Source organism: Centropristis striata, chromosome 10, assembly GCF_030273125.1.
Source record: "Centropristis striata isolate RG_2023a ecotype Rhode Island chromosome 10, C.striata_1.0, whole genome shotgun sequence".
Taxonomy (NCBI): domain Eukaryota; kingdom Metazoa; phylum Chordata; class Actinopteri; order Perciformes; family Serranidae; genus Centropristis; species Centropristis striata.
This window is the reverse complement of record NC_081526.1, coordinates 4164563-4187141: the sequence shown is the minus strand read 5'-3', so window position 1 is coordinate 4187141 and position 22579 is coordinate 4164563. Positions and strand designations below refer to the sequence as shown.

Sequence of the window (22579 nt, the reverse complement as noted above, 5' to 3'; positions counted from 1 at the left end):
ATAGATGGTTTAAAAAACAATTATTAACCATTTACAAAGTGCTGTACATATTTAATCTTTAAATGTTTTCAACCAATTCCTCTTCTTAGGTATATGAATCATTTCAAAATCATTAACATACTTAATATGGTGTTAAAAATGTTAAAATGAGTGCAACTAAAACTATTAATAAACTATTAATTATAATGTAATTGTTTGTTCATGGTAAATTAACTATAATCTTACATTAATGTACCATCTATTTGCCATTTAGAAATTATTTAGTTAATTAAACATTAATAAATGATGTATTTATCATTCTAAATGGCCTATATACGGTTTATAAATGATGATTAAACATTAATAAACTATCTGTTTACCATTTATAAATGATGGTTATTGTAAAGTGTTACCAAAACTATTACTATTTTTAATTTACATGCAAATAGACTGTTTGGTAACGCTGTGTTTATAAGCTTATATAAGTGTTAATAATGGCATTACAAACACCCATGACCCACCCATTATGTCTTTGCCATGCCTTTATTAATCTTATTTTGTTTGCTTATTGATATTAAAATATACTTTATTGCTCATCTATTATAAGTTAACTATAAGTTAACTATGCTTTTTGCAACTACCGGATCTAAAGCGAGAACAATGCCTTATTAATTGTTAATTAATGGTTATTAAGGACCTTATTATAAAGCGTTACTGACTGTTTTGTAGATTTATTATTTTTCTGCTGTTTTTAGGGTTCCTGGCAGCTTTATACTTTTTAAATTAAAATAAAATGAAAAATCTGACTGATAGCCAAGTTTGTGTGGAGAAAAAGGAGCCATGCATGTGATGTAATTGTGCATAAATTAATGCATAGTAAGTTGACAAATTTGAACCAAAATCTCCTGGACTTCAAAAGGTTTAATGTCAGTAACGTGTGTCAGATTGTCAGCTTTTCTTCTTCTTCTCTTTTAGACATTATTTACCCCTGTAAATGTTACCTGTTGCAGTATTTTTAATCAAGGCGAATCCCTTTGTTGCCTCACTATAAAGAGGATTTTAATTGTTTGTGTCTCGTTGAAATCCTCGGTGTAATCCTTGAGCAAAACAGTGTTTGGAGAAAGCAGCTGGCATTGACCCCCGCTAGAGGCAAGGGAAGGACGTGGAATGCCAACAGAGCAGTTTAAAATCTTTCATGTCGCTTGTTCTTTTTGTTGATTTGGTTACCACAGTCAACAGCAAAAAAAAAAACCTGTCTAATCTCACATGAGGATTCCTTTGTACAGCCATGCAAACACACACTCTGGTTTGTTTCATGAGAGCATAAGAGAGGTGATGTAAGACACAGAAGGACAGTTTCTCTTCATCTTCGAACATGACTCATCATAATAATCTTGTCCAAGCAATAAAAGACACTTGAGTGACACACACACACACACACACACACACACACACATTCTTGTACTTCTATCTTTGTGAGGACCCTCATTGGAATAGTGAATTTTTCAAATTTCGTTGTGAATTTTTGTTTTCAATTTCAGTTCGTTTTAATGGATTTTTAGAGTGAGTTTGCTAGTTTGAGTGTAGTTTTTATTATTTTTAGTCCTTTGTAATGGGGTATTTGTTGGGTGGGAGATTAAAAGAGGTCACAGTAAATTTTGCCTTTATTTCCTTTGTCTTATCCATCTTCATTATGTATGAAAAAAGTTGACAAAGACAAAAACTAAACTCTCATTTTTATTTCAGTCAACGAAAATGTTTTTTCAATTCTAGTTTTCGTTATTTCGTTTCCGTTTCGTTAACTATAATAACCTTGTTCCCTAGCCCCTTACGTTAACCCTAACATAAACCTAATTGTAAACTTTAACCTTAAAATAAAGTGTGAAATCTCAAAAAAAGCCTTTAACCCTTTACTGGGCAAAGACCTATACAGTATTTGGTAACTTCAGTGGATATCAAAATGGGGTCCCCATGTCTCTCTGTTTGGTCGTAGAACCACATGGACTTTAAGGCCAAGTATGAATAAAAATAAAAATACAAACAGGGAGGGGAGTTGTAAATTTACTAGATTAAAGTGCCAAATCTGCTCGAAAAAAGTTGGAGATTTACGAGACAAAAGTGGGGAAAAAACAACTTTTTTCCCCCAGATTCACCACTTTAAATCTCATAAATCTGCACATTTTTTCTCGTAGATTTGCCACTTTAATCTCGTAAACTTTTTTTCTCAAAATATGACCCCCCTCCACCGGGTCCGTATGTTTTTTTTTTTACACATTCTGGCAGTATGTAATTTGGAATTTGCAAGTATTTGAATGAGTGTTCTATTAAGAGTTAAAGAAGTGAGGACCGGCCGAAATGTCCTCCCTTTGCAAAAAAATGTCCTCACTCTGTTGGTTAAAAACGTGTTCCGGTCCTCACTATTTAGGAAGTACAAGAACACACACACACACACACACACACACATCAAAGGCAGCATCAACTGCAGGTGTTTGAAGTGGCTCTTACTGGGTTTGAGCCTCTCCAGAGGGATCGAGGTGTTCCCGGGTGTTTGCAGGGTTTTGAGGTGGGCGACATAAAGCAAAGCATGGCAACACTGCTGCTTTGAGTTCTAGTATGCAGAAAAAAAAAGACTCACAAATTGTGTCAGGGACACCACTCCTACTGTGAAACATTGCACTCACGCAGCGCCGATGTGATGATATAATAAAGTCACATTACGAGTGACTTTGTGAGTGATATCCTCGAGTTCTCCACAATGGAGGGTTAACAGTCATTCATGTAGATTAATGTCAGAAATTAACGTCAACACGGTAATGAAGCCTTCACTTTTTATTTTAAAATGGGACAATTAGTAGCGATATATATCCAGTAGGTTGTCGCTCACATGGAGGATGAGCTCCTGGGAAAACTCCAGGAGGATTTTCTCTCTTACACTTGTAGACACTTCATCCGGATTCTGTGTCTGTTTACAGATGTGGCTGTGAGCTGTGAGGGTTTAGAGAAGCGATATGGAAATAGAGGATGAGGGCTTAGTGATGCACGGCAAACCTTAAGCCCTCCCAGTGCACTCCTGTGTATCAGACTCCAGTGACCGCGGCCCCTCATCGGCACGCCTCAATATGTATGGAAATGAGAGGGAATCATGCTAACGTGTGTTCACTCTCTTTAAACATGCTAATTGTGTCATTACGCTTTCAGTCCTCCCCCAACATTTCACTCCGTCTCTTCCCCTGACCTGGAACAGGTGTGCTTTTAATTATGTATAGCAGGGACGGGTTACTTAAATGCTGCAGGGGGCCATAGTTTTTCATGGACACTAACAGGGCCACATATAGGAGCGTGCACTTAACCACATATGATGGAACTGCAATTTTAAATATGTTTACAGTGCAGTAACTTAACATATTTCATGCTCAAATGCATGTAGAACAGTATAAATAGGAATACAAAAAGTTTGAAGCAAATAAATTTAAATTTTAAATTTTTTTTTAGTGCAAGAACAGCAGACCAACATTAATTGCAAGAAGTAATTTTTTTGTGCATTTTTACACTGCACTTTTAAGATATCGTGCTTTTGTTCATTTTGTGTCTTTTTTGTTCATTTTGTGTCTTTTTTTGTTCATTTTGTGTTTTTTTGTGTCTTTTTTGTTCATTTTATGTCTTTTTTGTTCATTTTGTGTCTATTTTTGGTCATTTTGTGTCTTCTTTTGTTCATTATGAGTCTATTTGTTTATTATGAGTCTATTTGTTTATTTTGTGTCGATTTGTTTACAGTGCAGTAACTTTTTTCATTTTTCAATTTTTCATCATATAGGAGCGTGCACTTCACCAGATATGATGAAACTGCAATTTTAAATATGTTTACAGTGCAGTAACTTAACATATTTCATGCTCAAATGCATGTAGAACAGTATAAATAGGAATACAAAAGGTTTGAAGCAAATAAAAAATAACCACTTACTGTGATTTCTTTTTTTTTCAGTGCAAAAACAGCAGACCAACATTAATTGCAAGAAGTAATTTTGAGCATTTTTACACTGCACTTTTAAGATTTCATGCTTTTGTTCATTTTGTGTGTTTTTTGTGTGTTTTTTGTTCATTTTGTGTCTTTTTTTGTGTGTTTTTTGTTAATTTTGTGTATTTTTTTGTTAATTTTGTGTCTTTTTTTGTACATTTTGTGTCTTTTTTGGTCATTTTGTGTCTTCTTTTGTTCATTTTGTGTCTTTTTTGTGTCTTTTTTGGTCATTTTGTGTCTTCTTTTGTTGATTTTGGGTCTATATGTTTATTTTGTGTCTATTTGTTTACAGTGCAGTAACTTAACATATTTCATGCTCAAATGCATGTAGAACAGTATAAATAGGAATACAAAAGGTTTGAAGCAAATAAAAAATAACCACTTATTGTGATTTCTTTTTTTTTTCAGTGCAACAACAGCAGACCAACATTAGTTGCAAGAAGTAATTTTGTGCATTTTTACACTGAACTTTAAGCTTTCATGCTCAAATGCATGTAGTTGTACTGAGGGCCACTTCAAGAGAGGGTGCGGGCCATATGAGGCCCCCGGGCCTCCAGTTGCACATCCCTGACTTATGGGAATATGTAGACTTAAAACAAAAACTGAGATAGCATATAGAGTTGGATGTCAAGTCTCTTTCACTACATGTTGCCTGTGCAGCAACCCCCCCCCAACTCACACACACACACACACACACACACACACACACACACCCTACATGCCTCCTAAGAGATCAATGCACCAGAGTCCCAGTAACAGTGAACAAAAGAGACAGAGAGAGCCAGATTCACTAGATTAACAGGGATTTCTCCCTCCTCCCTCCTTCCCAAGCCGGAGCATTTGTGAACGGAAGTGTGGCAGCGGAACAAACCCCTCACTTGAGTCACCGAGACGTGCACGGTTTTGAAATCGAGTCCTTCAATCCCCCAACTTCTGAAAGAAGAGGAGAGGGAGGGGGAGGGGGGAAGAGTTAGCGAAGGGGAGGAGGCAGAAAAGGATAGAGAAGGAGACGGAGAGGGAGACGGAGAGGGAGACGGAGAGGGTGGGACGCTCGCTGCAGGAGGAGGAGCTCAGTCAAGTGGATCGGACTGAGTCTACGTGTATTTCCATACATCAGGGATGGGCAACTGGAGGCCCGGGGGCCGCATATGGCCTGCACCCTCACTTGAAGTGGCCCTCAGTACAACTACATGCATTTGAGCATGAACAAAAAAAAGACACAATGAGCAAAAAAGGACACAAAATGAGCAAAAAAGGACACAAAATGACCAAAAAAAGACACAAAAAGACAAAAACACGCCAAAAAATCCCTCCAATGTTACCATATGGAGAGGCTAGAGTGATGACATCATCCAAAAAAAGACACAAAATGAACATAAAAAAAACATGAAATCTTAAAAGTGCAGTGTAAAAATGCACAAAATGACTCCTTGCAATTAATGTTGGTCTGCTGTTCTTGCACTAAAAAAAAGAAATCTGTTAACATATTTAAAATCGCAGTTTCATCAAATCTGGTGAAGTGCACGCTCCTATATGTGGCCCTGTGGTAGTGCATTATTTGTGATTGTTTGTTATTATGTGTCCTCAGTTTTGTATGCAAATTGATTATGATTATTCGTTCCAAGTAATATTCACTAAACCAGTTCATTGGCTTCATTAGTTGATATTTACAAGTAAAATGTAATTGAGGGACATCAGTGAATCTGCAATTTACTTGTGTATTTTCATTTTTTTTTTTAAATGGTTCTATTAAATAAATATTACTTAGAAACAGCCTGAGTAAAGATTACAAACACTTTCTGTGTGACACAAAATTACCAAAAAAGACACAAAATTATTTAAAAAAACAGAAAATGACCAAAAAAAGACACAAAATTATTTTAAAAAAAGACACAAAATGACCCAAAAAAGACACAAAATGATACAAAAAAGACACAAAATGACCAAAAAAAGACACAAAATTATTTAAAAAAGACACACAATTATTAAATAATATTCACTAAACCAGTTAATTGGCTTAATTAGTTGATATTTCCAAGTAAAATGTAATTGAGGGACATTAGTGAATCTGCAATTTACTTGTGTATTTTCATTAAAAAAATAAGTGGTTCTATTAAATAAATATTACTTAGAACCAGCCTGAGTAAAGATTACAAACACTTTCTGTGTGACACAAAATTACCAAAAAAGACACAAAATTATTTAAAAAAAAGACAAAAAATGACCCAAAAAAAGACACAAAATGACAATTTACTTGTGTATGTGGTTCTATTAAATAAATATTACTTAGAAACAGCCTGAGTAAAGATTACAAACACTCTTTATGTGGAAAAACTTGCCGAGCTTTTCAAAGTAAATGTCACTCCAATTTTTTTTCAGTGTGGTGACTACAATGTCACCATACTTTCACTTTCGGCAACCAAAGGCTGTTGTCTAGTTTCCCCAAGCAATCTTTTAAAAGTTAGCATTGCATACCTGCATAAAACATTAAACTTAAATATAAAAATGGATGAAGAGAGCATTCTGTCTTGGCGTTGAGCAGGATGAGGCTGGTTCTCCGTCACATGTGCCCCTCACACCTGTGTCAAGGTAGTGGAAGAGCTATTTTTACTGTGAGAAATCCAGGACAACACTGTGTCATGTTGTTATCTTTAGCAGGTAATTTACTGCTCTAATTGCACTGTAGCTGAATAGACGAGGTCAGTAAAATGACTCAGAATTAAATCAAGAAAAAACGAAATATGCTATTACGTTATGCTAAACTCAGCCCTGTCGCTCTATCACATAATGTGGCCTCTTGTGTAACAGCACATTTATGAATATGATTTTTTTTTAGCTGTAGTCCTTGTGGGGCTTTTCTCCAGGGGCCTGTTTGCCTGGAGTGGGCATACGGTGCACTTGGCCCCGATCCGTGGTGTTGTGGGGGTGTTGTGCTTGTTTTGTTGATCTTTGTTTAATGAAAGTGACCACGCGGAGCAGATTTGGCCATTAGCTCAACAGGGGCCTATAATCACTACAAGTTGTTTCCCTTTTTTTCTCCCAGTTCATTATTGAACAAACAATCTGAGCGTGTGTACCTGCCATCTTCTTTCTCCTTCGTTTTATTCCCCTCTGCAAGGCTGCACTTTGGAAAGTATTGATTCGGTGGCTTGAAAATAACAAACCGGCAACCGTGCGAGAGGGGTTATAAACTGGCTCAGGGAAAAAAAAACAAAGTGAAAAAAGCACACATGAGGTGTGTGGCCAGAAATAATAATCAGCTTCTGTATATGTTCAGACTCAGTCAGCCAGAGTTTATTGCTCTTACTGCTGTGTGCCACTTTCTACCTTTTTGGTAGCAAAAAAAAAAGAAAAAGAAAAGGAGTACCTGGATCGTGGGTGGGGAGGATAGCTTATGGCAAAGTGCCCAGGGCAATGTCACTGGACTACACAGACTTGGAGCTATTTGGTTGTGTAGCAGGTTTGAAAAGACCTTCAAACCCCCAGCAGGGTGAATGTGAGTCATCCAACAGACCTCGACTCTTGGCTGGTGAAATAAAGTGAGAGTGTGAAGTATGGCCATGGTTGTCTAATGCTGCGTTCACACTGATGACACAATGGAGAACAACATAGACACACATCAGAGAATCTCAATATTTGCCACACTTATGCATGCACACATACCTATTGTTGCTCCCTATAGCCAAACATTATCCTTAGGGATCCTTTTCCCTAATTCACATTCACAGCACGGCAATTCATACACAGGTATGGTGCATTCAATAGTGTCGGAACGGCTACAGTGCGTGCAAGATTGTGAGGCATATGAAAACTTACAAAGAAACGAGTTATTACTGAATGGAACTTAGTTCAATAAATAGTTAACAAAACATTAACAGCATGGGCAAATCTGTTTAATATTTTGAAAAAGTACCACCCAAGTGATTATGCAGAAAGCATGAAAATAGAGTGAGAAATAGCAAATTAGATGTCGGCCATGATTTGGAGCAATAAACAAGATAGATTATAATTTCCTTTGCTCTTTCCCAATATTCACCTGTACCTATCTGCCACTGTATCGAGAGAAAACTAACATTCACTGCACGGTAATTCATACACAGGTATGGTGCATTCAATAGTGTCAGAACGGCTACGGTGCATGCAAGATTGTGGGAAATATGAAAACTTACAAAGAAATGAGTTATTACTGAATGGAACTTAGTTCAATAAATAGTTAACAAAACATCAACAGCGTGGGCAAATATTTTTAAAAATTTGAAGAAGTACCACCCAAGTGATTATGCAGAAAACATGCAAACAAAGTGAGAGTGTGAAGTATGGCCATGATTGTCTAATGCTGCGTTCACACTGATGATAAAATGGAGAACAACATAGACACACATCAAAGAATCTCAATATTTTCCACACTTACGCATGCACACATACATATTGTAGCTCCCTATAGCCAAAGATTATCCTCAGGGATCCTTTTCCTGCTCCACTCCTGTTTGTAAGTTGCCGGAGGAACAGGTGAATGTTGGGAAAGAGCAAAGGAAATTATAATCTATCTGCCACTGTATCGAGAGAAAACTAACATTCACAGCACGGCAATTCATACACAGGTATGGTGCATTCAATAGCGTCAGCTATGGTGCGTGCATGGATCCTTTTCCTGCTCCACTTCTCTTTGTAAGTTGCTGGAGAAGTAAACATAAAGACCGAACGTGGAGGTAAACACAGAGCTGAGGGCAGTGAAATAGATGTCAGCCATGACTTGAAGCAATAAACCAGGGAGGTACAGGTGCATGTTGGGAAAAGAGCAAAGGAAATTATAATCTATTTGCCACTGTATCGAGAGAAAACTAATATTCACAGCACAGCACTTCATACACAGGTATGGTGCATTCAAAAGCGTCGGAACCGCTATGGTGCGTGCAAGATCATTGGACATATGAAAACTTATAGAAAAACAAGTTATTACTGAATGGAACTTAGTTCAATAAAAAAGTTAACAAAACATTAACAGCGTGGGCAAATCTGTTTAATATTACAATTAATTAAGTACCACCCAAGTGATTATGCGGAAAGCTTGAAAAGTGAGAGTGTAACACTAAAGCCCATTAAAATCACAATCTTTGATCTGACATTCATAAAATCATGCGTTATATTATACCAAGCTTTCACGCTAGAGCCCTGGCTTAAAAACTGTAGCTTTTTCAATTTTCAATCAAATTGAGACATTTTGCCATGTTTGTATTATGGGACAAATAAATGCTTTTTTCCTGGTTTCCACTAATTTTATTCCAACTTTATTGTGGAGCACTGCAGTGTTTGATGCATGGAAATCAATATTAGTGCTAATCAAAAAAAAATTATCTTTTAGTATTCAGATATGAATCTGTTTGTCTGTGTTTTGCATGAAATATAACAGTGGCATTATCTAAACAAACTTATTATTTGGTAATTATGATCATGACAGACTGGTCAAAATCTATTTGAGATGTATCGAGAGAAAACTAACATTCACAGCACAGCAATTCACACACAGGTATGGTGCATTCAAGATCGTGGGACGAGATTAAGGTGTCAAATCTACGAGAAAAAATGTGCAGATTTATGAGATTTAAAGTGGTGAATCTGCGAGAAAGAAGCAGTTTTTTTCCCCGACTTTTGTTTCGTAAATCTGCAACTTTTTTCTCGCAGATTTGCCACTTTAAATCTCTTAAATCTGCACATATTTTTCTTCTAGATTTGGCACTTTAATCTAGTAAATTTGCACTGAAGTTACCAAATATAGTTCTTTGCCCGATAAAGGGTTAAAGGCTTTTTATCTCCACAAAATAGCTTACTTGATCTCCTTTTCCAACTAGTTTCTAAACCGATAAACACATGCACACACACAAACTCAATATAAATTCCCCCTCAGTCATTCACATCAATACACACAGACTCACCAGACTCGGGCCCGTCTGTTTCTATTAATGGTAATCAGCAGGGTAATGATGACGGAGCTGTGACTGTGGCTTACTTACTGGTGGCTGATGGCCATGCTCTCTGACAGCTGTCAGCCGCCATGACGACGCTGCCAGGGCCCTCCTTAGGACTTATTTCAGCTCAGCACATCAGCTGCAACAACACTTCACACACAGACTTGTTGATTATCAGCAGCATCAGCGAGGCCGGTGTGGAAAGACTCCTCTGACCGCCTGTCTGCTAATGACAGCCACCATGATGGTGGATGGGAGAAAGAGGACACAGCCTGTCACTTTGATTCATGCAACAGCAGCTCCGCCCGGCTGGCTGGGCGCCAAAGTCTCCACAGTCGTTATATCCCCTCCTAAATGACATTTAAAGTGTGAAGCAATGGCTGTCCTTGTGGCTCAGTCACCCCAGGCCGGGCCCTGGACACGAGTGCTGAACCCGGTGCCAAGTTCTGCATCGAGGTCACAAACCCCAGAGCAAGTTCTCCTCACTCAGATGCTCTAACTCAACTCGCTGGCGTGATTGAATCTGTGCAAAGTGACCTTGTAGATAGATGCTGTCAGTGATCTGATGTACGCCTGACTTTCTGTTTTTTTATCCATGTCTGTTTTGTTTGTTTTGTTGTCTCTGCTGCATTTTTCTCTTGGCAAGTTGACAAATACAGTATCTGTGTGTATTTTTACACACTTTATGCATCATTTTTAACCTTCATGCATCACTTTTTAACCTTTATGCATCACTTTTTAACCTTTATACATTACTTTGAACCTTTATGTGAACATTTGTGAAAAACTCTTCCATAAATATATTACATCTCTTATACATTCCATATATATTTTCCCCTTGAGCTTTTCCAGATCTTGTTCATTGTCTCCATTGCTCTAAATGGAGAAGAAAATCCTTTTTCAAGATAGAATTATCGCATCACTTTTTAACCTTTATGCATCCCTTTTACCTTTATGCATCACTTTTTAACCTTTATGCATCACTTTTTACCCTCATGCATCACTTTTTAACCTTTATGCATCACTTTTTTACCTTTTTTGCATCACTTTTTAACCTTTATGCATCACTTTTTAACCTTCATGCATCACTTTTTACCTTTTTTGCATCACTTTTTAACCTTTATGCATCACTTTTTAACCTTCATGCATCACTTTTTAACCTTTATGCATCACTTTTATCCCTTATGCATCACTTTTATCCTTTATGCATCACTTCTTAACCTTTATGCATCACTTTTTAACCTTTATGCATCACTCTTCACCTTTATGCATCACTTTTTAACCTTCATGCATCACTTTTTAACCTTTATGCATCACTTGGGACAATTTTGGCTTATAATTATAAAATCTCCAATCATTTTGGCAGTGTTAATGATCATGGAATACATATTTTTTATTTTCTTTCTTTATTATTTTCATCTTGGAAGTTCAACCTCAGCTCCAATAATACATCTTTAAAAGGCTGTCTAGCCAAAATACAAGCAGACACAAAAAACACAATCTTTGATCTCACAGTCATTACAGCATAAAATCATGCATTATATTAAATCAAGCTTTCACTCTAGAGCCCTGGCTTAAAAACTGTAGCTTTTTTAATTTTCCATCAGATTGAGACATTTTGTCATGTTTGGTTGTTTTTTTATGGGACAAAAAAAATAATATTTTCCTAGTTTCCACTAATTTTAATTGCTACTTTATTGAGCAGCACTGCAGTGTTTGATGCAATGCATGAAAATCAATATTAATGCTAATTAAAAAAAACCTTATATCTTTTACGATTCAGATATTAATCTATTTTTGTGTATTTTGCATAAAATATAACAGTGGCATTATCTAAACAAACTGATTATTTGGTAATTATGATCATGACAGATTGGTTAATAAAGTATCTCAGTGAAAAGTGGAAGATAGTATTAATGTATAATATTTTTTATGACAACTTTAGGAAGGGGATATTTTTTCTTTTTCAAATCTGACACTTCACACAGAATAGAAATGCATCAGAATGAATGTTGTTGGTTATCATTCCAAGACTTTGATTTTTTTAAAAACAGCAACTAGCAAATAAAATTCCCCCTCATGAATAGTTTAATTTTCGTGAGAGATTTTTCATAACATCAGTAGCATTATGTATTTAAACTGGCATTTAAAGGGGTTAAAATTCTGAAAAGATGATTATTTGGTAGTTATGATCAGGGCTGAAGTCGGTTAAAAGATTCAACACATTAAAATGGAATATAATGAATATATATTATTCTAAATAATGTTTTTATATGTGTTTTATTGACACAGACATTTTTAAAGGGATGTATGAGGGTCAAGATGATCGGCTAAATTGGCTTTGGTGGAAAATAATACATTCCAAAGCACTGAGGGTTATGGGAGGAAGAAACATTGCGTTTTTTTCTCTCCAAATAACTCAGTTTATTTTTTTAAACAACCTTCAACTAAAGTTAATAGATTTTTTGTAACTTTTCAAATGATACAGGCAACATGCTGAATATTCAGTTCTGACAAGAGGATGTAAAATAAGACGAAGTAACTCAAGTTGCAAATGGACCAAAGAATTTTTAACTGCACAATGCTGCATTTACAATTGCATTTTTGGTGTTTTGAGGAGAGATTTCAGGTGAAAAGGTTAGTTTAAGGTTAGGTGAAAGAAGGGTTAGAGAACATATACAATGCTTGGCATGGTTTTGTTTTCATTCAAGCAGATGGAAGATATCAGAGAGTTTAAAAGTTTGGACTTTATCCAATTGTTATGTGAACTTGTCAAAGCCGGATGGACCTATAGTTTATAAGGAGGAGAACAGTCTGCAGAAGAAAAAGAAAAAAACTAAATGCGAACAAGATGTAATATTTTCTAAGCACACACTAGAGCCCAAATAAGTTGTGTTTTTCAGCGTTTTTTAAACTTGCATAAGTTAAAATGGTTGATTTTTGAAAGGTAGACGGACGCATGAATGCCAAGAAGAGCTAATACTAAGTGCATTTGTCTTTTATTTCCTTCCACTTACAGAGCCCAGAGCTGAACTTTGAGTGCATCATTTTAAAAAGCCTATTATCAGCTAAACACACTCTCCTGGAAAAGCTTAATATAGCCAGACACTTAGCACAGTATTCCCTCTTAATCAACTTATAACAAGTGTACAACAAGATCCATCGGTAGAGTGTAAATGTTCCCGGGTCCTATGTTCCCCTCTTTGTATGAGACTGGGGGACATAGGACCCTTTTTCCCTGCTTTTCCCAAAAAGGGTCCTATGTTCCCCGGTCTGTTACTTTTTCCACCATCACTGCCAAATTCCATGGCAAATAGGCCGATGTAGGCCTACAGGCTGTTTGACGCACATATGCAAATAACCTAACCCTATCCCAAATAACCTAACCCTAACCTAACCCTAAACCCAAAAAACCTAACCCTAACCCAAGCCTAACCCAAATGACCTAACCCTAACCCAAATAACCTAACCCTAAACACAAAAAACCTAACCCTAACCCAAATAACCTAACCCTAACCCTAAAAGGAAAAAGCTAATGATGCAAGACAATATGATTAGGGGTGGGAATATACAAACAGGAGTAATCCTAGATGTAAAAAGCAAAAAAATGAACTGCAAAGTCACCAGAAAGTAGCTGCTTTGCAAATTTAAGGGTCCTATGTTGGGCGGCTGTGGCACAGTTGGTAGAGTGGGCGGCCCACTGATCGGAGGGTTGGTGGTTCGATCCTCGACCATGGCAGCCTACATGTCGAAGTATCCTTGAGCAAGATACTGAACCCCAAATTGCTCCCGATGCTGCGTTCATCGGTGTGTGAATGAATTCCCAATGGTGGCAGGTGGGACTGTTTAGGGTAGCCTCTGCCACCAGTATGAATGTGTGTATGTGAATGGGTGAATGAGCGCAGTCTGTAGTGTAAAAAAGCTAAAAAATAAAAAAAAACAGAAGACAATTCTCTAGCAAAAATCGAACTCACCTGATTCTTTTCAACACTCAAATATACAATAATATACATTTTTTCGTAAACATCCTTAATTTCAGTAGATAATCTTATTTACAAGTGCACCTGGAGGAAAAAATAACATACACTGGAAGCATTTACATGATTTATTTTTGATTTGGAAACACTGTTTGAGTTCACAGCCATTCTTAAAAAATGTGACGTTTTGAGTGGTTGCAAAGCAACTAGGACCCTATCTTCCCCAGTATGTATTGCTACAGGAGAAACAGGGAACATAGGACCTTTTTTCTAAAAAAGGGACCGGGGAACATAGGGATGACCCCGATCCATCTATAATGTTGTACAAAACCTTGATTAAAGAAGGCAGACCGTAGCAGGTTTTTTTGTACAATGGTGTGTTGTTGTTCTTAAAACAATAGTGGATCAACTCTGAGTTCCTGACACCCGATCACTGGAAAACTAGGAATATGTAAGATATGAATATATCTTCAAGGCCTGCTGGCAGCCACTACAGTTTTATACATTTAAAAACAACCAAAAAGATGTATTTCTTGTCCTTGTAATAAATTTATAGATGTAATAGATTTGAATTATTTTTGTTTATGTATTTGCACATTTGAGACACACAGTAACACGTCCATCTGTCTCTCTGTCCACAGTCTATCCGAGAGGTGACTGGCTATGTGTTGGTGGCTCTGAACCAGTTCGACTACCTGCCTTTGGAGAACCTAAGGATCATCCGAGGAACCAAGCTGTATGAGGACAGCTACTCCCTCGCTATCTTCCTCAACTACAGACGGGACGGAAACTTCGGCCTGCGGCAGCTCGGTCTGAAGAACCTCACAGGTGAGTCATCGCATTGCTGGTGTTGGTTGGTCGCTGGTTTGTGGACAGTTGGTGATTTGACAGGCTTGGATTGTGATTGGTCCACAATCTACTTCAGGCAAATTGCAGAGATGCGGTTGTTTGTTTCTATATTGCACATAACCTCATTGACGAGGGCAGGGCTCTGCAACTGGAGGCTCCAGAGTTGGTAGAGCATTCGTCCAGTAACCAGAGGGTTGGTGGTTCGATCCCCGACCATGGCAGCCTACATGTTGAAGTATCCTTGAGCAAGATACTGAACCCCAAATTCCTCCCGATGCTGCGTTCATCGGTGTGTGAATGAATTCCCAATGGTGGCAGGTGGCACCAGTGTGCCCTGGTAGCCTCTAACACCAGTATGAATGTGTGTGTGAACAGGTGAATGAGCGTAGTGTGTAGTGTAAAGCGATTTGGATAAAAGCGCTATATAAGTGCACCCCATTTACCATTTACATGTGGCTCTTCAGACCATTTGCACTGGCTCCCTGTCGCTGTGACAACAAATTATACAAAATTCCTTTACATTTTAATGTTCATTTATCATTGGTGTATTGGTGCCAGGGGTAGGCAAACTGAGGCTCCAGAGGTTATTTGTGTTTGTGTTTTGTTTGGCTCTTTGTTTATGTTTTATTTTTCATCCAACATTGGTGTAGACCCAAAGCAATTTGCATTTTTCAATTGTAAAAATGTGCCGATTATTAAAACATTATTTTTTTTAAACTTTTTGGTCAACTTAAATTTGCATCATAGCTTACAAAATATATGGCACAAATCTACATTTTGCCAACTTTAAGTCTAGTTTTAAGTTTCCCTAGCTTTCGATTCCAAATCTCCAGAGATATTTGTCAAGTGTCAAGCCTCTCATTTGCACATTGGTCCTTGCTGCTTTCTGACAAAATCATATTAATTAATTAATTAATTAATTAATCCTGCAGTTAGGCTTTGTAGTGCAGAATAGTTGAGACATAGTGGATATTTCCCAAGACAAACTTTTTTGACAACAAATTAAACTTGAGTTTTAATCACTTTTTAAACTTGTTAAATATCTTCAATGTGATGTTGTGTTTTAATGGTGCAATGGAAAAAAAATAATGGGCAATTTTAAGTTTAGTTATTACACAGGGCATTTCAAAATTGGAAGAAAAAGATGACAATTTAGATTTTTGATTGTGTTTGCAATTAAATAGACCCTGAATTTATTTTTTTGGGCCAGATTACCAACCCCCCAGTGTCTCTGTCATGTCTTGTTGTTGGTTTTATAAGTGCCTTTTGATCAGAGACGTGGCTCGTTGAAGTTGAGGTTAAAGATGGTTACATTTCTCTCCAGTCCAGTCTTTTAAAAAAGCTTGTTTTTACCCGAGATCAAACGTTTAATTTTCCATATTTCCTTGCCCCCTGGAGTTCCTTACCCTTTTGTTCACCCCCTGCTGGGAAATCCTAACAGGTTAGGACAGCTGATTATAAGAGGCTTTTACTGCTAAGCCTGAAATTTAAACCAAAAAAACATCATTCAGGAACTTTCAGCTAGTTAGCGCTGATTTCTGTTGAGTGTTATTACAGATCCAAGTTTTGTTTTTCCAGTGAGGCACACTGCAACACTGCTGTTATTTGTTGATTAGCAGCAGTCTGAGTAATTGGAGGCCATTCACACACACACCACTGTGATCTTAATGAAATGGGAACAGAAGGTGATGGTCAAATGGAAACAAACTGATATTTTTGAAAGCTATTTTTTATTTTTTTTGCTTTGCTATGAATGCTTCACAAACTCTCTCCTGAATCCACATTTAAACACTTCACTCACTTCATTGCCATGTTTCAAACTGCTATCCTTGGAGGTAATTGATTTTTAAAAAGGTCTCATACCTGAATTAAACTGTCATGAGATCCCCTAGTATCGTCCCCAGGGTTAATCAATAGTTGCCTAGCACAAGGTTCCTGACTAGCAACACGTATTAATACGTAAAATTTGCCATCAACCCGTCCAAAACGTATAAAAACACACAAACAATATGACAGAAGTGGACGGGACAGGAAGACAGAGATGAAGAGAAATAAATACAGCACAACATGAGGGGAGGAAAGGAGGAAAAAACAATGAAAAAAACATAGCAACATAAGCCAACCATTTGCCCCACCATATTCTATTATAGTCTGAGTTTGGTGCATGTTTGTCTTGTCTTTCACCAAACCTTGTTTTTCTTCATCTTTCACACTTCCTTTCTCTCTAATTCACACAGTTCTGCCAAATCAGCTAATTTTACACCAACACAACTCAAGTTTAATCTAAAACAGGGGTCTCAAACTCCAATTACCTGGGAGGCAGTATCAAAAAAAAAAAAAAAAAAAAAATTGCTCTTCTTCTTCTTCTTTTCTCTTCTTTTCTTCTTTAACATATAGCACTCCTGTAGCGATGACAGTTAGCTCTTGGAGTTATGTACTTGATTCCTATGGTCTATGTCTAGTACCTTCAGGTTGAATGCACTTATTGTAAGTCGCTTTGGACAAAAGCGTCTGCTAAATGACATGTAATGTAATGTACAAAATGACAAAAAAAGACACAAAATGACCCAAAAAAAAAAGACACAAAATGACTAAAGAAATGACTGAAAAAACCACTAAATTACTTTAAAAAGACACAAAATGACAAAAAAGACACAGAATTATTTTTTAAAAGACACAAAATGACCCAAAAAAAGACAAATTGATAGAAAAAACTAAATTACTTAAAAAACAAAATGACCAAAACAAAGACACAGAATTACCAAAAAGACACAAAAAGACGAAAAAGGCACAAAAAGACCACACAAAAAAGACATAATAAAGTACACAAAAGACGTAAAATCACCCAAAAAAAGACACAAAAAGACAAAAAAACACCAAAAAAAGACAAAGTTCTTTTTTATCCTGGTGAGAACCAAATAATCATCAGGTCACTCTGCTGGGGCCAGTTCATCACTGCTGGCAGCTTTAATTTATCTGGTTTAAGAGTTAATTTCTTATTTTAAGCGTTCAACATCAACTGTGCGTGTGTAAGTTGGAGTGTGTAAACCTGAGACCCGCCTTTGTCTTGCAATTTCACAATGTTGTAACACGAAGCTGGTTACATTGTGCTGGTAGTTGTTTAGTGTCTTTCTTTACCTTCATGCATGATGATAATATGCAGACATTCTGCCTCTTCCACTACCGACTGATGCTCTTATCACTATTAACCCTTCCACACTAAGGGATAAGATGCTGCCCTGAGATGATGTGAGAAGATGTTATCTCTGCTGTTATTTCACCCGTTGCTCCTGTTCACACGCAATGTGTTTCCATCTGATTTTTCTGCCTGTTTCCTCACAAGTTGGAGGAGACAGTGGATGTGATTGCTGATAAAAAGCATACTAAGTAGGGAAACATTGTGTGGGTGGCTCTGCCTCTTTCTGAACAATGAGCTGCTAGGTTTCTCTCTTCAGGCGCCTTGACCCCGGGTCAGAAAGAAATGAAGCTCTTGACTTGCAGAAAAGATGTCGAGTGTTTTTCCAATGCAGGGCTAAGTGGGCCACGCTGGGGCCAGCTCATGATGTTTACTACACAGGACCTGAGTTATTATTTGCTCATTCTGAAGAGAAATACAACCGCAACTATTCTGAGTGGCTGAGAATGGGGAGAGAATCCATCAGTGCACTGTAAAAAAAAAAAGAGGTGTGTCTAAAAACCAGATAAAAACAGTAAATCTGAGGGAAATGATCTTGCTGTAATAAGCATATTGTACGCTTAAAATAAGAAATTAACTGGACTTAACTTACTTAACCTAACTTAAAACAAGATAAATTAAAGCTAGATTTAGAAGTGTTAGATAATAGTAATAGTTAATTTTATGACTTCAACTTTTTATCTCATAAGTATGACTTTTTTTATCTCATTATTTCAAATTTTTAATTTCAAAACTATGGCTTTTTAATCTCATAATTTCGACTTTTATCTCATAATTATGACTTTTATCTCATAATTATAATTTTTTAATCTCATAATTTCAATTTTTATCTCATAATTATGATTTTTTAATCTCATAATTTTGATTTTTATTTCATAATTATGACTTTTTAATCTCATATTTTTTTTATCTCGAGCAGAGTGCACTGCAAATTATTTGTTAAATTTGATTTAAAAAAAAACAACTTTAGATTTAGAAGTGTTAGATAATTTATCTTGTTTTAAGAGTTGATTTGTTATTTTACACACAACACACAAATTTACCAAAAAAGACACAAATTGACAAAAAAAAGACACAAATTGACAAAAAAAAGACACAAATTGACAAAAAAAGACAGATAAAAAAAAAACTTGGGATTTAGAAGTGTTAGATAATTGATCTTGTTTTAAGAGTTAATTTCTCATTTTAAGCATTCAACATGCTTATTTCTAGATTTATTAATCTTAATTTAATAAATCTTGTCAAGGTAAATTATCTGTCCATGCAGCAAGATCATTTCCCTCAGATTTACTGTTTTTATCTGTTTTTTTTGCAGTATATTTTGTCTAAATCCCATGAAGACAGAGTGTTTTAGTGGGTCCTGGTCAGTTGTTGGTGAAACACTGCTGTGTTTTCTTCTATTCCTCTTTTTGCCCTTCTGTGCAATCATAACATGAATTATTTCGCTTATTATCTTTTACACATAGGGAAGCATGAGAAATGGGATCTGAATGATTTATTAGGTAGCACCACAAAGTGCCATGCATGTCCTCGTTGATGAGGAATGTCAGTAAAATGTGCTTTGAAATGACTTTTGCTGCTTATTTCTCTACGGGGATGAGCTCCCGGTGCAATCAGCCTGGACCGCTGGCACTCTGAGGCTTGTTTCCACCCAATGGTGAAGGAATATCACACACATGCATCAATTTACTGTATGTTATATATAAGCATTACAGTAAATATTCTCAAGGAGGCTCTGAGGCAACATGAGAAAGAAAATGTCATCAGTTATCACTAGAATTTAACCCTCTGGAGTCCGGAGCACGACTTCTTCATGACGTCAAAAAAAGACACAAAAATGACCAAAAAAGACACAAAAAGACACAAAATAACTAGAAAAAAAGACACAAAATGACAAAAAAGAGACAAAATGACAAAAAAAGACACAACAACAGACACAAAATGACCAAAAAAGAAACAAAAAAAGACACGAAATGCCAAAAAAGACACAAAATTACTTAAAAAAAGACACAACAACAAACATAAAATGACTGGAAAAAAAGACACAAAATGACCATAAAAAACACAGAAGACACAAAATGACAAGAAAGAGACAAAATCACCAAACAAAGACACAAAAACCTAAAAAAAGACACAACAGACACATAATGACAAAAAAAGACACAAAATAACTAAAAAAAGACACAACAACAGACACAAAATGACCAAAAAAGACAAAAAAACTACTAAAAAAAGACAAAACAACAGACACGTAATGACCAAAAAAGACAAAATAACAAAAAAAAAGACACAACAACAAACACAGAATGACTGGAAAAAAAGACACAAAATTACCATATAAGACACAGAAGACACAAAATGACCAAAAAAGACACAAAATAACTAAAAAAAGACACAACAACAGACACAAAATGACAAAAAAAAGACACAAAATAACTAAAAAAAAGACACAACAGACACATAATGACCAAAAAAGACACAACAAGAGACACAAAATGACCATAAAAGACACAAAATGACAAAAAAAAGACACAAAATGACAAAAAAGAAACAAAATAACTAAAAAAAGACACAACAACAAACACAAAATGACCAAAAAAGACACAAAAAAGACATGAAAAGGATTCAAAAATGGACAAAACAGCCCAAAACTCCATCGAGTTTTTGTCCTGCAGAGATTACAATTCTGAGAGTGGAATTTATTTAGATTTGTGAGGCAGAAACACAGCACTGAGCTCTGCTGCTTCCAAACCCTTTCTAAATAATTCAATTGTCTCTTATTGTTTTCTTCAACTGTTCCTTCCTGGTGATCCCCCAGAGTCACAGGAAGCCACACAGCCATCCACGGCTGCATGTGTGTCATGTTCCAGCGTCTATTCTTTCTGCACGTTGCTCCACACTTAGGGAATAGCATTGGTCCACTAGCAGCAACAGCAGCTTTGTTGCCAGGCCGGGCCTCTTCATTGTGGTGCCAGGCTGCAGCCAGAGCTGAGGGAGCCGGCTGGACTGTGTAGAAGCTGCTGTTTGATGTGCCATCCGTGGCCTGGAGCCATGAAGTGGAGGGAAGTTATGCACAACAGCCATGGCCTGGATCTGCTCCACTTCATAACTCTGACTCTTGGACTATTTTTCTCTTCTCGCCAACAAGTAGAATGAAATTTCCTCACTTTCTTGTCAGTGAAAAAGGAGCTTCTAATGAGATGTTTGTCTTGTTATGGGGAGATTATCTTACTTTTTGGTGTTACAGCACACCAACTAGATGTCCAAAGTGTTCCCTTTGGTTCCAAAACGACCCAAAAATGGACCAGGTTTTGTCCAGTTTCTATTTAACTCGATAGAGTCTTGGAATTTTTTTGTCTATTTTAGAATCCTTTTCGTCATTTTGTGTCTGTTGTTGTCTTTTTTTTTAGTTATTCTGTGTCTTTTGTTTTGCCATTTTGTGTCTGTTGTGTCTTTTTTTAGTTATTTTGTGTCCGTTGTTGTGTCTTTTTTGGTCATTTTGTGCCTGTTGTTGTTTCTTTTTTTAGTTATTTTGTGTCTTTTTTTGCCATTTTGTGTCTTTTTTGTGTCTCTTTTGGTCATTTTGTGTCTGTGGTTGTTTCTTTTTTTAGTTATTTTGTGTCTTTTTTTGCCATTTTGTGTCTTTTTTGTGTCGTTTTTGGTCATTTTGTGTCTGTTGTTGTGTCTTTTTTGGTCATTTTGTGTCTGTTGTGTCGTTTTTGGTCATTTTGTATCTGTTGTTGTGTCTTTTTTGGTCATTTTGTGTGAATATAATAATATAATGACCAAAAAAGACACAAAAAAAACTAAACAAAGACACAAAATGACAAAAAAGACAAAAAAAAAAAAAAAAAAAGACACAACAGACATATAATGACCAACATATACACAAAATACAAAGAAAAGACACAAAAAAGACACAAAATGACAAAAAAAACAACCTACAAACCAATAGGAGACATCACAGCGACTCCAAATATAATTTGTGGTCTGTCAACTCAACCACATTTCGTATCAGGCCTTATTATTATTTTTATCCTTGAGTTTATATCAGACCAGTTCAGACTGTCCTCAGGCTCCTCCTCCTTGGGGTAAAATATTTTCAGAAATGTATATATATATATATATATATATATATATATATATATATATATATATATATATAAATACCAACATATTTCTTTATAACAAGAAAGTCGTCTCGGAGGGGCTATCAGATCACTGCTTCCTGCGCAGATGGTCCTGACAGTTAAACCAGCTCTTGCTGGGGGGAGAAACCAGTCACATGTGTCCCAGTTAGTTCTGTGGCAGTCGTCACCATGCTCCAGTGTTCTGCTGAGGCAGATATCAGCCTGAACCACGGATAGATCCTCTCCTCTACATCACAACTCTTCCCTTCCTCTCAGTACTGTAGTGAGTCAGAGTAGCTGTCTCATTCACTACCAGGCCTTTGATGTTGCTGTCATATTGGTATTGGTATTGAAAACAGACATATAGAGAGAGTGGTAATATACACAGATTACAGGATAGAAAGAGAATCATATGAAACGTTAACTAAATTTAAAGTAACCCTTGGACCACAGCAATAGCTTCAGAC

The 22579-nt window shown here is 36.5% G+C and overlaps 1 protein-coding gene across 1 annotated transcript in view; it reads left to right on the top strand.

Moving 5' to 3' along the window:
- Positions 1-22579, top strand: part of LOC131978699 (receptor tyrosine-protein kinase erbB-4-like) — a 643267-nt gene that overhangs the window by 368428 nt on the left and 252260 nt on the right. The window contains exon 3 of the mRNA XM_059342409.1: positions 14579-14765. Within this exon, the coding sequence (XP_059198392.1) occupies positions 14579-14765 (187 nt within the window). The remainder of the gene's footprint in view (positions 1-14578; positions 14766-22579) is intronic.